Below are 14,893 nucleotides of genomic sequence, written 5' to 3' on the forward strand. Positions count from 1 at the left end.
TTTTTCATTAGCGCTCATTTAAATTGTGCTTACGTAACTAAGGGAAGCGTTTATGCTCCTGTCTCCTGGCCATCTTGCTTAGAGGGTTGAGCCCCTTAGATCAGCGGTTCTCAACCTGTGGGTCGCGACCCCTTTGGGGGTCGAACGACCCTTTCACAGGGATCGCCTAAGACCATCGGAAAACATATATAATTGCATATTGTTTTTGTGATTGATCACTATGCTTTAATTATGTTCAACTTGTAACAATGAAATTGAGGGTCACCACAACATGAGGAACTGTATTAAAGGGTCGCGGCATTAGGAAGGTTGAGAACCACTGCCTTAGATGATTCCATTGGGCAAGGAAAAGTGAACAGTGGATACGTTCAGGACTCAGAAGGGATCAGTCGGCTATCCCCATGGTCAGCAAACTGCGGCTCTTTGGCCCCTTGAGTGTGGCTCTTCCTAAGCCTTAGGAGTACCCTAATTAAGTTAATAACAATGTACCTACCTATATAGTTTAGGTTTAAAAAATTTGGCTCTCAAAAGAAATTTCAATCGTTGTACTGTTGATATTTGGCTCTGTTGACTAATGAGTTTGCCGACCACCAGGCTATCCTATCTAGAACGTGAACCAGCATGCTGTTCGGAAGGAATACCCGTGACTGAAAGAGCCCATGAGCTTCTAAGGCAGCGGTTCTCAACCTGTGGGTCGCGACCCCTTTGGCAGTCGAACGACCCTTTCACAGGGGTCACCTAAGACCATCCTGCATATCAGATATTTACATTATGATTCATAACAGTAGCGACATTACAGTTATGAAGTAGCAACGAAAATAATCTTATGGTTGGGTCACAACATGAGGAACTGTATTTAAAGGGCCAGAAGGTTGAGAACCACTGTTCTAAGGCATATGCTTAAGATTTGGTGTTGTGAAATGAGGAGTAGGGTGCTTTTTTTTTCATTTTTGTTTTTTATTTGTTTCACATTCATGATTATTCTGCATTAGTTTCAGATGTGTATAGCAAAGTGAGTAGGAGCAGGTTTTAAAAAATAAGAGGTGAAAGGTTCCATTAAATACTACTATTATTTAATGCTTTTTAAAATTGCATTGATTATTTTCCAAGTGTGTTTTAAACACACTCTGATGTAACATTTATAGTGAAGTGTGCTGTCAATGGATGCCTTAAGAATGAAAACAGAATCTAAATCTTCTATCAGAGCCCCTTCAGAGCAAACAAAAACAAAAAGCCCTGAACTAAATGAAATAGAGGGAATGGGAGCTGATGACAGAATTTTAATTAATTAAGAAGAATGAATGTGTTCTAACAGCCTACTAGAGTTGGAATGGGTGAGAGGAGAAGAAATAAATGCTGTGTCAAAACACCTATGAATAATGTTATCAGATTTAGTTTCAGAGTTAATCAGATAACAAAGTGATAATTATATTGTCCTGCACCCAGCCTATGGACATACTTGTTTCTAATGCACCCTGGTCACTGCTCGTGGAAATACTCCTAAAACTGTAATTAGGGAAATGTTGAAGGGGTAAACAAAAAACAAGAAAATGAAATGAGAGAGATAAGGATCAGCAATTTGAATATTTGTTAAGTCCTAGGAATAGTTCAGAACTTAAAGTAATATCTATTTTTCTTTAATGTTTGAGGTAGTCTCTCAGCAGTTTGTTTTTTAATGATGGGAAATGATACAACCTGTCTTTAGAAGAGCTAAAGGTATTTTACAGGTCCCCTTATGAATCAGTAGATAACCTAAGCAATAGGAAGGAGTAGAGAAGACATAAACAGAAACATCATTGACCAAATGCCAACGCTCACACAGTGACAAGTGTGAAATTTTTTGCTAATATTCTGCTCTCAGACATCACAATCATCCCAATGAAAGCAGGGTTGCTAACAAATGTTGTAGTGTGGTTGTGATGCGAGTGTGTATTGATTTATATGAACTGGGCTATGAAAGCTAGAGGGTTGACTGCTTTGAATTAAACTGTTTTTTCATTTAATCATCAAACCTGTTTTAAGATCCAGCAGGAACAGGGAAGTATGAGAAAGATATGTTCTCTGCCCTCTAAAATCTTAGAGGTCTTGTAGAGGAAATAACATTTTCTCTAATGGAAGAATGGAAGGTAGCACATGATTAGTCACCAAACAAATATTGAGACAAATATTGAGGGTGTAAGTGTTAAGTGATATATTAGTTTGAATAAGGGGGGGGGACCAATAGGAGCTGAAAGGCCTTTGAATCACAATTCTATCCTACTACTTTTTCATGATTTTTAAGGCACATTTGCTAGTTTGCTTCTCTGTACATGCACCTAAAAAGTAAATACTATTCTATAATAAGAATCAACTTCAACCCATCATTATATAGCAAATTACAATTTCTAGCACTTTTTATATTCACTGTCTTGGCTTGAAATAACTTTCATTAGAAATATGACCACTTGGAATATTTTAAATAAATGATATCAGATGACCTTAGATGGTAACAAAAGTTCACTAAAACTCTATGTTAAACAAAATATGTTTACTGTCCAGTGATAAACAATGTTAGCTCACTTAGAATGAGGTAACTTTGTCATAAATTCTGTGCTAAGTTAACCTTCACAGGGATTTGAATACATTGATTTCTGCTTTTATGGAGAAAACAAGACTATGTGCTTAAAACTTAAAATTTAGGTTAATATTATTTATGAACTTTTAGGTTTTCAAAAATAGTTTTCAAAAATATATCTGAAATAGTCTTTCTCTCAGCAGTCTAAAAATCATTAAATGTACTGAATGTAGCATTTGAATATCAAAGAAATGTACTTGATTCTTTCAGTAACAAAGTTTCTCATTTAACTACTCCTGCAATGTTTAAAAAATTATAGTCCAGCTTTTGTGAATTTACAGATCCCCTTGATTTTCACAAATAATCTACTTCTAAAAATGGACAGGAAGTTTATATTTATTTCATGAAAGCTGTTCAAGAATTGGAGATGTGTGGATCTGAAGAATTGTTATTCATCCCTTTGTGCAGATTAAAAACTAAAGAACCTAATGGTCTTTTGTGATTTTTTTCTCCCGGATGTACATACTTTCATGTAGCTTTATTTCAGCTAAGTTTTCCTCACCCAAATGAAAGAAGCATCACTTTAACTTGCAGTTCTATTTCCATCCTCAAGGTGACAATGTTCAGTAATTAGAGGCTAAGCTTTATACAAATAGGAAAGGTGTTTAAGACCCCAATATCTTGGTTTTTAATCTGTACAAAGGAACAAAATGATCATTTCGCTTTAGAGACTGTCGTAAGGTTATATGCAAGCCAAGGATGGGACCCACATGCAAATTTGGATTGGGTTTTCTGATCAATGTCGTAGTTTTATAACACCCCATTCTTTGCCCCTCTCAGATGACTCTGTGAGCATGCCCAGTGTGGTAAGTGAACAAGAAGCTTACCTCCTGAGTGCCATTGGAAGGAGGAGGTTCTCCAGCCACGTCTCTAGCATGTCCGCACCTCAGGCTGAGGTGGGCATGTTACCTAGCCAAAGGTAAAGAGCCATGGATATCTTATACTCTGCATTTGGGGGAAAGGTAGAAATTCTGAAAATTCACTCCTGTTATTCTGAAAAGGCTGAAAGGGAAGCAAACAATCGATGATTTAAAGTAGGCCATTCAACTAGGGTTGTACAGGCAACAATTAGCGGCGAGTTTTCTAAGCCAGGGCTGTAGAAGGGATTTCAATTTCTGATCCAAGCATCGTTTCTCCTTTAAAATGCTCCATAAATAGACACATGGTCTTCTTTCAAATGACATTCTCATATTTCTGATATATAATTAGCTAAGCTAATAATGAGTACCTGGCAAGTATATAGGACTAGCTTGATATATTTGGTAAAGTTTAGACTTCTGGTATGCCATCAGTATTTAGATGGAGTTAGTGATGCTTAACCAAGCAGAAAAGGACTTATGCAGCTATGTGTGACCTTGGGCAGATCATTCAACAAGAGTCCACACTTTTCTCCTCTGTGAAATGAGGAGGTTGGCTCAAGCAATTGTTAAGTAACTTCTCTATCTATAGTTCCATGATTCCATGATTAAACCCTTTAAAACATTTTGTTTGGTGTTCTTTGCTTCCTAAGAATATACTATAAAATGTCCTAAAAATATAAAGTCATATGAGCAGTTATTGGTAACTATCAATATTTTTAATTGTTAGCAATGTGCAAGGTTCCCTCAGGAATAAAATAAAACTATCAATTTATTTAAAGTTTTATTTAAATTAGGGAATTATAGGAATTTAAAATAGAGCTGTTGTTGTTATTGTTATTTACCTAAAATAACCAGGCCATAAATTCCCCTTGGACATATCTGTTAAGGGGTTAACTCATTTCCAGGGACAAAATTTGTTTTATTAGAGACATACTAGGAATCCAGAAAGATAATCTAGTTACACCCTTTGAGCTTGAGTCATGTTTTGGAAGGCTAGTGAAAGTAATAATGTCTACGTGCATTGGGGAGACAGGGCCCTGTTTTTGGATACAGAGGCTATTTTTACAGTGTACTCGATTAGTTAAATGATCCTTTGGAGGCAGGCACTCCAGTTTTCCAGTTTTCTAAATGGTTTAACAAGTATTTATTGAGTACCTCATAGGTGCTTATAAGCTCAGTACTAGGCAGTGAAGGAAAGAAAGGCAAAGTATGACACAATTTCTGTTCACAAATCCCAAAATCAACTGCATCCAAATAAATCAATAAACGATTAACTTATTCTTTCACCAGCCTGACAGGTTTCTTCTCTTGCCATTTACCATTCAGTCACTAGAGGATGGAGTAAGGAGGTAAATGGAGTTCCATGTGGATTTTCCAGGGTTACCTTTCTTCCATTTGTTTACTTGCCTTTTCATTGCAAAATTAGCAGTGGAAGTTGGGTTCTTTCTTTACTTTTCTTTGTGGCATCAGTTCCAAGAGTTTGGTTGTGGCAGTTTATGGTAAGTGGTTTCTGTGTGATGATATCACCACGCACAAGAAAGAAGCAGCGGTCTGCTCAATGAAGCTTCACGTACATAAGACAGGTTAAAAACAATAACCACCCAGCCAAATGGTTACCGAAGGAATGCTAGTTTCATCTTGTACAGACTCATTCTGCAATGTGTTTCCGAGCCCATGTTTTTATTTGGAGCTCATTTTAAGTCCCAACTCTTGACTAATCAGATCACTCCTCTGAGAGTCGTGTTCATCCCAAGTCCCTCCTATCCCCATTGCCTTGAGTCCTATGTCTTGACAAACCCAGCACAAGGTGAAATGGTTGACCGTCTCCTTTTCCTTCCTTGTTCTGTTAAATTTATTTATTTACTTTTGGTTCTGGGAAGCAGAAAATCGCATGCCTTTTTTCCCTTTTTCTTTCATTTGTTTGCATTTTCTTTCCCTAAATGCTTCATCTCCCTACCCCTCCTGCAGTGAACCTAATGTCCTCGAGGACTCCCAGGGCCTGGCCGCTGAGGGCAGCCTTTCTAGGTACAGTGTCAATCAATGCTACCTGTCTATTGGTGTCTGTGCTGGGAAACTAGCTGTTCCCTGTCTCCTCTGTCTCTCTGTCTCCTCTCGCCCGTCTTGATACCTATTTCCATTTCTTGCCCTTTGTTGTTCATGAACACACAAGCCTGGAAGTCAAAGGTGTAGCCTCCTTCATTTTCAGCTTCAGAGCTCAGTCACAAATGGCCTAAAAAGCTTACTACAAAAGAAAAATCTGTGGAGTTCTTTTAGGGGCTAGTCCCATGGACATCTAAAATGTTTGACATACCAAATGTTAAATTTGTCCCATTTGATCATTCCCTCCCACACTGATATTTCCTTAAGAAATGTTGTTTGGAAGCTAATTAACTCCCCATCATCAGGAACCCCCTTATTAAATCAAGACAGATCTTTTAACTGATACCATGGATGGTAAGAAAATAATGATGTTATAGTAAGAGTAGCAATGTAAATACAACTTACGTAATTCCCTCTCTTGGATGCATGCTATGTGGCAGGTTATTAGAATAGCTTGTTCAAATAACACTCATGTAAAGAATGTCTGTCCCAAGATAAAGATGACTCCAGAACTTGCCATGAAATGGCAGACACAAACATATCTTGGTCAGGAAAAGAAGTCTTATGATGCAAACAATATAAAGTCTTGGCAATTGGTTTAAAGCTTCAGAAAGGGGGACTGCACCTTTAACACTCAGATATACCACTTCAAACATTCCTAATCTTGTGCTGTTGATTCACACCTCTCAACTAATCCTCATCAAGGGAAATGCTTCTTGTTCATTCTACGAGTGCCATCTCAAGAAAAAACATCCCCTTTCAGGTTTGCATTAGTGAGTGAGTACAACCTACTGCGTTTATTGCTTTATCACAAAGATGAGGAAATGTTGAGAGGCCGTTCCTGTGACAGGTTGTCCTTTGTTTTCTTTGCATCTTGTTCAGTTTCACATTTTCTTCTCCAATTGAAAATGAGAAATTTTATCCATCATCAGGTGTATCTTTTTTTTTTTTTTTTTTGCTGGACCCATAATTCATGACATTCATTTGTGTTTGCGAGCCCTTGCATGGACAGATCAGTCTCTTATTGGTGGTGAACATGGACATGCCACAGAGACCAGACTTTATTCCACTATCAAGAGCGTTGGGGACGAGGAAGAACAAAACTGTCCTCAAGGCTGTTTCCCTTCATTGTTCACGGCGTTTGAAGAGATCAGAACCAAGTCTAGCACCGGGACCACAGCTTTCAAATAATGCATTTGTTAAATGCTTAGTATTGCACATCAGACTGGAGAACCTTGAATAGAATGTCATTTCAGTTAAATGACTCCTGAGAGGAGACCGTGTTAAATTAGCCTTCCACTTGGCCAACTTTGAGGGCTTTTCTAAATTAGGACAAATTCTACTCTCGTTGAGTAAAATACTAGTCCAGGGTTGGTGAGAGAAGGCAGGAGTTTGAATGGATTGTTAGAAACTCTTCGACAGATTTGGCCCTCTCTGGCAGGCTAACGGTTCAAATGACTAATTTGGAGTTCTCTAACTCAATCCAATCTGCCCTGGGTCTAGTGTCAATGGGAATAAGCCCAAGTTCTTGCTACGTGAGACTGGTTCAGAGCCAAAGCTGTAGACGTTATCTACAGCTGAATTAGTCATGTCGGGGCTTTGATGATTGTTTTAGGTGAACTGTTGTTGACCTGTTGTTCCTGTAACTGTTGTGTCTTAGTTCTGAGTACAGCCTAGTCACCTCGATTCAGTTGTGGTCCTTAAGAAACTGGAAGATGAAGTATTCCCTTTGGGTTCTAACTAATTATATTAAAGCAGAGGCCTTCCACCAGCCAGTAGCACTTCAACCTTTGCCATACACTGCAAGTCGTATCTCTTGAACTTCATCACGTCACCAAGTTCTCTTTGGAGGAGAGGAACTTTTGGCATTTACTAGGAAGTGGGTTTATAAAACAGGATAAATACTTGTTATCGTTGGTTTGCAGGCTTTCTTATTTGAGGCATGAAACTTCTTTGTGCTACAGACTCTTAAAGTCCTAAAGAAGCAGTACAGCCTGAACAATGTAAATCACGTTCAGCACATACCTGAGCACTTAGGATCTAACATGCATCCAAAGTAGTTCTAAGGAAAATCTGGCACCAAAGCTTAAAGAATATCAGGAAGCATGCCTGCGCAAGAGTAATAAACCCAGGTCCTTCTTCTAGCCTCCATATTTTGGTTAATTTTCTGGGAATTTGCTTTTGAAAAAACACTTGTTTAATTAGGCAAAGTGGGCAATGTGATATGAGGAAGACACCAAGATAACCTGATGAATAGATGGGGAAAAATAACAATTTTGCAGACCTTTTGAAAAGTTCTAAGATTTTTATAAATCTGTACTGATTTATTTTATATAAAATATTTGTTATTGATTTTAGAGAGAGGAAGGGAAAGGAAGCAAATCATCACTGTGAGAGAGATACATCTATCGGCTGCCTCCGGCAAGCCTCCTGCACTGGGGATCAAGCCTGCAACCCGGGCATGAATCAAACCATTGACTTTTGGGTGCATGGGATGATGCTCAACTAATTGAGCATACTGACAAGGGCATAAATAATTTATTTTAAAGATTCAAGACAAGAAAAAGCACCCTGTTAGAAGCACTGTCCTATGGAGAAAAGATTCTTTTTTATAAATTAATATTTTATAATAATATTCCATGGAAGAATTATCTTCTGTTAAGAATGTTGCTCTTTTTTTTTTAAATATATTTTATTGATTTTTTATAGAGCGAAAGGGAGAGAGATAGAGAGTTAGAAACATTGATGAGAGAGAAACATTGATCAGCTGCCTCCTGCACATCTCCTTCTGGGGATGTGCCCACAACCCAGGTACATACCCTTGACCGGAATCGAACCTGGGACCTTTCAGTCCGCAGGCCGACGCTCTATCCACTGAGCCAAACTGGTTTCAGCAAGAATGTTGCTCTTAAAGGGATAGAAACTCACTGGAGATGTTTCCTTCCTTTGCCCACCCCCAAATACAAACACCATGGACCATAGTTCTTCTCCAGAAAAATATAGACATACCTAAGTTTATTCAAGCACATACCTAAGTTTATTCAAGCACTCAAGCCTGGATGCTTATACTTGAGAATTAGATTTTGTTTGGACATGTTAGAAGATTTTGAAAGGCAGGAATTGACAATCAACTCTAATTTTTTTAAAAAGGAGTTTGCAATTCTATTTTATTTCATGAGGACGATTGTAATCACAGTGGAAATTAAGAATGTGGTTCAAGTTTCAACAAGATGTATATTTTGGGTGAGAGAAAATAAAAATAACCTTTTTAGTAGACTCATGGTCATACATATTTTCAAAGTATAAAAATTTGGCAAGTACTCTTAAAGTACAAAAAAAAATTAAAACAGCCTTTTTATATAGCTGAAAATGTGTGTATGATACACAGATAAGTACTTGGTCATTACTAAATCAGTTCTTATGTGAACCCTAATATCCAGATTATTCTCTATTTAATCTGATTCTAGCCTCTAATCTCTAAATTCTGTGGTATTTAAAACACATTCTTGGATGTTGTGGAGGCTGAGTAAATGTTAAACAATAATATTTTACTGGGAAAGGGAAAAATAGGGCTTTTGTCTACTCTTGAATTCCCTGTTCTCTGCAAGCGTTTTATGGCTCCTTTGGTACTGGTTTTATTCATTCCTACCACAGGGCAATTAGTCAGGGTAAATGGCTATCCCATGTGTCTTGTGTTCCACCTCTAGACTTATCTAATCAAATTCAAACTAAAAATGCAATGATAAAAGCAATGAAAATACTACTTCATTTTCTGTGTACCAGTCTCCTCACCCATAGCTTCTACTTAAATTTTTTATTTATCAAATGTATTTCAATCCATAAACTTTGTTGTCATTTGAAATGAGTGATATGAATTTTTATTTATTACTGAATGGTCCCTTGTTTATCTATTCTTTTAAGAAATACCATTAGGTATACATATATCCCATTAGAAAGTGCAAACATATTTATATACTACAATCCAGCCATCATACTGAAACAAGGGAAAAGAGGTAATTTGTGCCAAAATCATCCCTCTAACATTACCTAAAATTCATTAGCTTACAAATGCCTTCCTTCCCTTTTGAGTAAGGCGTCTGTCTTTTGTGGTCAGTTGAGTCACACCAGCTCTGCTAAGCTCCAAGCACTGGCTTCTCTAAAACCCAGATCATGCTATGTTTTGCCACTGTCATGTTTTTCAGTGACTCAAAGATACAAATGATGATTTTAGCTTCAACTCAGAAAGTTTTATTTGCTTTTATCCTTATTGTTTTGCCCTTTTATTTAGCAAAAGAGTAAAAATGAGCCATTTCTCATTCTCAAGATTAAAAATTTCAGGAAGCCAATTTTCTATAGAGAGGTGCGTAAGGCTAATACCTTGGTCTTTTCCTGGTTAGTTTTAGTATTAGACACCTCTGGTCACACACTGCAAACCCTACAGATGCGATATTACATGATGTGCAGAGAAGCTAAACTGAAACTACTTCTTATATGTGACTCCGATTTGATAAAGACCTGAGAAAAAGAAACAGGCTCTGCATAAATAACGTTCATTATGAACCTCTCTGTTGATTAGTCATATGTCCTAACTGCACATAGTTCAGCCAGACTTCGATGCCCCAAATATAAACATGTTAGCATTACATTTTGAAGGAGAATTTAGCTGGGATATATCTCCAAGGATATGTTCTATAAATTCATCTTTGATGTGTGCATTCCATTGATGAAATGCTACATCTTTTACCTAGAACAACTACTTACTAAAGCTATAAACTTGACCTATTTCTTAGAAATAAACATCTCTATCCATAGAGAAAATTTTGGTGCTTATTATGATCCTCCCTTGGAATTATCATCATGAAATCACCATTATGTTTTGACATGTAACACTCTCCGAGTAATGTGCATTTTTTTCTTTTCTTGCGACATTTTCTTCTCACACTCTGAATGAAAAGAGACAAGTGGACCGCCTCGACTTCATTTTCTCTGCCCAATTATTAGCAAAACATGCTATCACCCACTCCCTTTTAGTGTTTTAAAAGCAATAAACTCATTACAAACATCAAATGTAAAACAAGGAAGCATGTTATAAACATTACTTTTCATGTTCAAACCATCTTACATCAACTAACTTCTTTTCTCTACCTTAATGGGAGGTAGGTGGTAAGTATTCACCTCCCTTTATGGCTAAGGGAACTGAGGTAACATTTAGATGTCAATGAAGAACCCATTCCAATGAAAGCTTTGCTTGGTATTTGGGAGAAACTTGTTTGTACTTTTGTGCATGTGGTAATTTAATTCTCTTTCCAATTTATGACACATGTTAAAGTGTACACTTAATAAGGAGTTGTCATTTCAAACATTCCAGCAACATAGTCTGGATTGTTTATCACAATACACTTATTGCATTGTTCCATTGGGGTAATTTTCTGTCTTCATAGAAAGGTCATAGATGGTACAAGGTCATATATGTATAAAAATAATGTACATTGCTCTTTTGAACCTGATATTAAAAGAACAAGAAAGTTTTAAAAACATGTTCGGGGGACTCCTTATATAATTCTGTATTATCTATCCCAAATGTAATTATGATATAATTACATTCTTATTTCATAAGAACTTTGATAAAACTCCATTTGGGAATTATTGATTTTCTTTTGGTGGAAATGTAAGACTTTTAAATTTTGACGGATGTGCCTGTGTTGACCACATCATGATTAACCAGTTGTAAACACAACATGGAAAGCATCTGATTGCCCATCTAGACACCAGTTCTTCTCCCTACAACTGCCACTAGGTATTTAGATAGCTCATTTTTTAAAAATGAAAATGAATGAATATAGTCTTTCTCTTTTTTTCCTGGACAGTTGCTGACTCTGGATTCCCCTGTGGCATTTTTGGCTCTAAAAACGATTTGTAAATGATTCTCCTTTTGCAAAGGCAAAGCAGAAATGAATTACCCATAAACCAAATAATCACATTGGCATCAACCACAGAATTACAGTGTTCTCTGGGGCACAATACATCTCTTTTTTCACCCCCACTGCCATTATGAACACCTATTATACATGCATGCAGAATGATAAAGAATCATGGACCCATGACAGAATTTTCAGCTTCACCCAACACTAAAATAGTGGCCACTACCAGCAGTCATTCTTGCATATGAAATACACACATACACAGCAAATTTGGGGGGAGCAGGTTGCTGCTTTTATAAGCTGCATGATATGTTTGAGTGCAGCTCTTTATATTGATCATTTCTCTTCCGAGTTCTACTGACAGATTAATTACTTTGCCAGCCTTTTAAATCTAAATCCTTTAAAAAAAAACAAAAACCAACACTTGTCTGCCCATGTGACTATTCACTTAGTAGTCACAGAGACTTCAGGCTGCAAACATGTGCTGAATGTGCCCCTTCACCCAAATGGATTCTGTGTCTGATGTGTTTGATATTCGTCCATCTTACTTTCATTTAAATTGAAATCTTCAAAAAGGTGTTCCCATCCATGTGGTAGAGTTGTTTGTGTTTGTTTGTCACTACCTTTTTCCCTCCCCCTGGGAAAAAAAATTGAGATTAGAATATGACATCTCAAACTTTTTGGTGGTTTCCAAACCAATGTTTTGCTGAATGATAACTATGACACCGTGATTGAAAACAGAATCTCAATTTTGGCAGCTCGGGGCTACAAAGGCCTTGTCCTTCCTCCCAAACCTTTGAAAACTCCCATCTCAGGGGCTCTTTCCCAACCTTCCTTCAAAGATAATGGTATCTTTGAAGTGACTGTTTCGTGTAAGTGACTTAGGCTAACACCCACCAGAGGACGATCTTCCGTACTGTCTCCAGGCACACTAACACTGTTGGTGCTTGGCAGGGTGGCAAGTGTGCAGAGCGAACCTGGCCAACAGAACCTCCTCATTCAGCAGCCGCTGGGGAGGAAGAGGGGCCTGAGGCAGGTAAGCAGACCTGAGAAGGGCAGGAGAGTCACCCCATGAAATAGATTGAAGCCCTATTGAATTTTGAATGTCCGTATATATTGAGATTATATTTTGCCTACTTCCCACCCAAAACAAGCGGTACAGAGCACATGTAAAACATGGTAAGTGCTTGAGCCTTCTGAGAGCTTTGAGCTCCTATGTTAGCTCCTATGAACGGAGCTGATGACTTAGTGAAGTGAGTAGGCCTATACTTCTATCTGTTCCCTCTCCAGAAGCTTTCTTCCCCAGCCAAATTCATGACCCAGGACGATTTGTTTTAAAGTTGATGTTTGTGTAAAGGCATAGACACAGTTGTCCTCTCTTCCTCATTTCAAAGTTAATGATTCAAGTTAAAATTGAAACCAAAGTAAAGATTATCTTTATGAATTTCCTTAGGTGGGTTTCCTTTATGTAACTCTCTAAGTAAAAATTGAAGTGAGCCTTCGCTCTCTTATTGTGATGGGAGCATCCCAGCACTGATTTGGACACCAGACACTTCTCAATATCTGAGGTTTTTTTCATCAACCCCCCAACTCCCTTGAGAGGTCACATAGGTTCAACTGCAACTTTTAGGTGAACAAAAGCCGATCTGTAAGCAATAATCGTTAGTTTTGTATCCTAAAATTCATTGAAATTCTCACATTGGCTACTTTAAATGATGTTAATGTTCTTAGCCTATGTGAAGGTGTAATAATCAGGAGATAGGATTGGTTAAAGGGGATGTCAGAATCAAATACTTGTAGTCAGACATGCAGAGAGAAGTTTACCAGCTACAAACGAAAAGAACAATCATAAGAGTCCACAGAAACCCGTAAAGTAGGGAGTAAACCATAGAATCCTCAGAGCATAGCGTTTTCTCCTGGGCAGTCAGCCTCATTCTGCCTATTCTCTTTAGCTAAGACGTCCTCTACTGTCACGTCAGAAGACTCAGAATGAATCCAGAAACCGCCATGGAGCTCGGCTGTCAACCACTCGGAGGAGCATTCAACCTAAAACGAAGCCATCTGGTGAGGTTCCTGTGTCCCTTCTGATTATACCATTGACACGATGCCATGCAACTCAGCCTGGGAGACCTGCAGAAACTTATGCAGATAAGCCCCCTTTTGGGAAGACACTAGGATCAGGGAAGAAGTTTCCCAGAAAACTTTAGTGCCTTTTTTTCTTCTCACCGTTCCCAACCCCCATCCTTACCTTCAAGAATCTAGACAGTCCTAACCGGTTTGGCTCAGTGGATAGCACGGACTGAAGGGTCCCAGGTTTGATTCCAGTCAAAGTCATGTACCTTTGTTGCGGGCACATCCCCAGTAGGGGGTGTGCAGGAGGCAGCTGATCGATGTCTCTCTCTCATCGATGTTTCTAACTCTATCCCTCTCCCTTCCTCTCTGTAAAAAATCAATAAAATATATTTTTTTAAAAAAAGAATCTAGAGAAATGGCAAAGTCCAAGGTAAACTATAAATGCCATTAGATTTAACGATAGAAGGTTGTGTTTTCTTTACCCAAGCCAGGGACTGAGTTTGTTATACGTCTTACTGAAGACAAAGACATGGTAGATAATGGGGACTTTAAAATCCTGTTGGCAGTTATTATGAGGACCAAGTTCACCTAATGCCCTATGCAAATCTTGTTCTTGGGCCATTTATGTAAAAATGATTTTTCTACCCAAATCCTACTTTTTATAAGAAGATGAAATCAAAATATATACATAATAGTGAAGTATGCTTTCACTTATTAATAAACTAACAACATCTTTATTAAGAAAAGCCAGGAGATACCAATTATAAAGCAATGACTACATATTTCCCCTCTATTTACTGCTTTACCTCTCACTTGCAGTGGATCAGAAACGATCTGTGACCTTCATTGAGGCTCAGCCGGCTCAGACAGAGCTAGCAGGTGCCCCAACAGACACACTTCCTGCCACAGTCCAGCCACAAGGCTGCAGCCCAGCCCCATCTGGGAAGCCAGAAGGAATGGACAAACCCGTCCTCACATCTTCCCCGGCCATTGTTGTTGCTGATCTTCATAGACTGTCTCCCAAGCAGGTGAGGGTCCTAGAGAAACAGGCAAGGCTTGCTCCCTGCATACTTATGTCTAGGAACCACTTGGATATGCACACTTATTGCATAACATTTAAATCTAGACCTGTAATGTTTTGTTAGCCAGACAGATGATGGTCCTATCATCATGAAAAAGAAGACCATATAAAGTATATGGCCAGGAATACATTTACTTAAGAAGCAATAGGAGAAGTCTTGGTATTCTTTATTATGAGAAACCTCAGAGAAAATATTGCACAGTTAAAATATCCATTGAAACCCATATATGATTCATAGTTTAAA

General features: G+C 38.0%; 1 protein-coding gene across 1 annotated transcript in view; it reads left to right on the forward strand.

Annotated features, from left to right (window-relative positions):
* UNC80 (unc-80 homolog, NALCN channel complex subunit) overlaps positions 1 to 14,893 on the forward strand; it is a 170,622-nt gene that overhangs the window by 154,839 nt on the left and 890 nt on the right. The window contains exons 60-64 of the mRNA XM_036319079.1: positions 3,395 to 3,533; positions 5,443 to 5,499; positions 12,450 to 12,531; positions 13,448 to 13,559; positions 14,388 to 14,596. Of these exons, the coding sequence (XP_036174972.1) occupies positions 3,395 to 3,533; positions 5,443 to 5,499; positions 12,450 to 12,531; positions 13,448 to 13,559; positions 14,388 to 14,596 (599 nt within the window). The remainder of the gene's footprint in view (positions 1 to 3,394; positions 3,534 to 5,442; positions 5,500 to 12,449; positions 12,532 to 13,447; positions 13,560 to 14,387; positions 14,597 to 14,893) is intronic.

This window comes from Myotis myotis, unplaced genomic scaffold (assembly GCF_014108235.1).
Source record: "Myotis myotis isolate mMyoMyo1 unplaced genomic scaffold, mMyoMyo1.p scaffold_m19_p_8, whole genome shotgun sequence".
Classification (NCBI taxonomy): Eukaryota; Metazoa; Chordata; class Mammalia; order Chiroptera; family Vespertilionidae; genus Myotis; species Myotis myotis.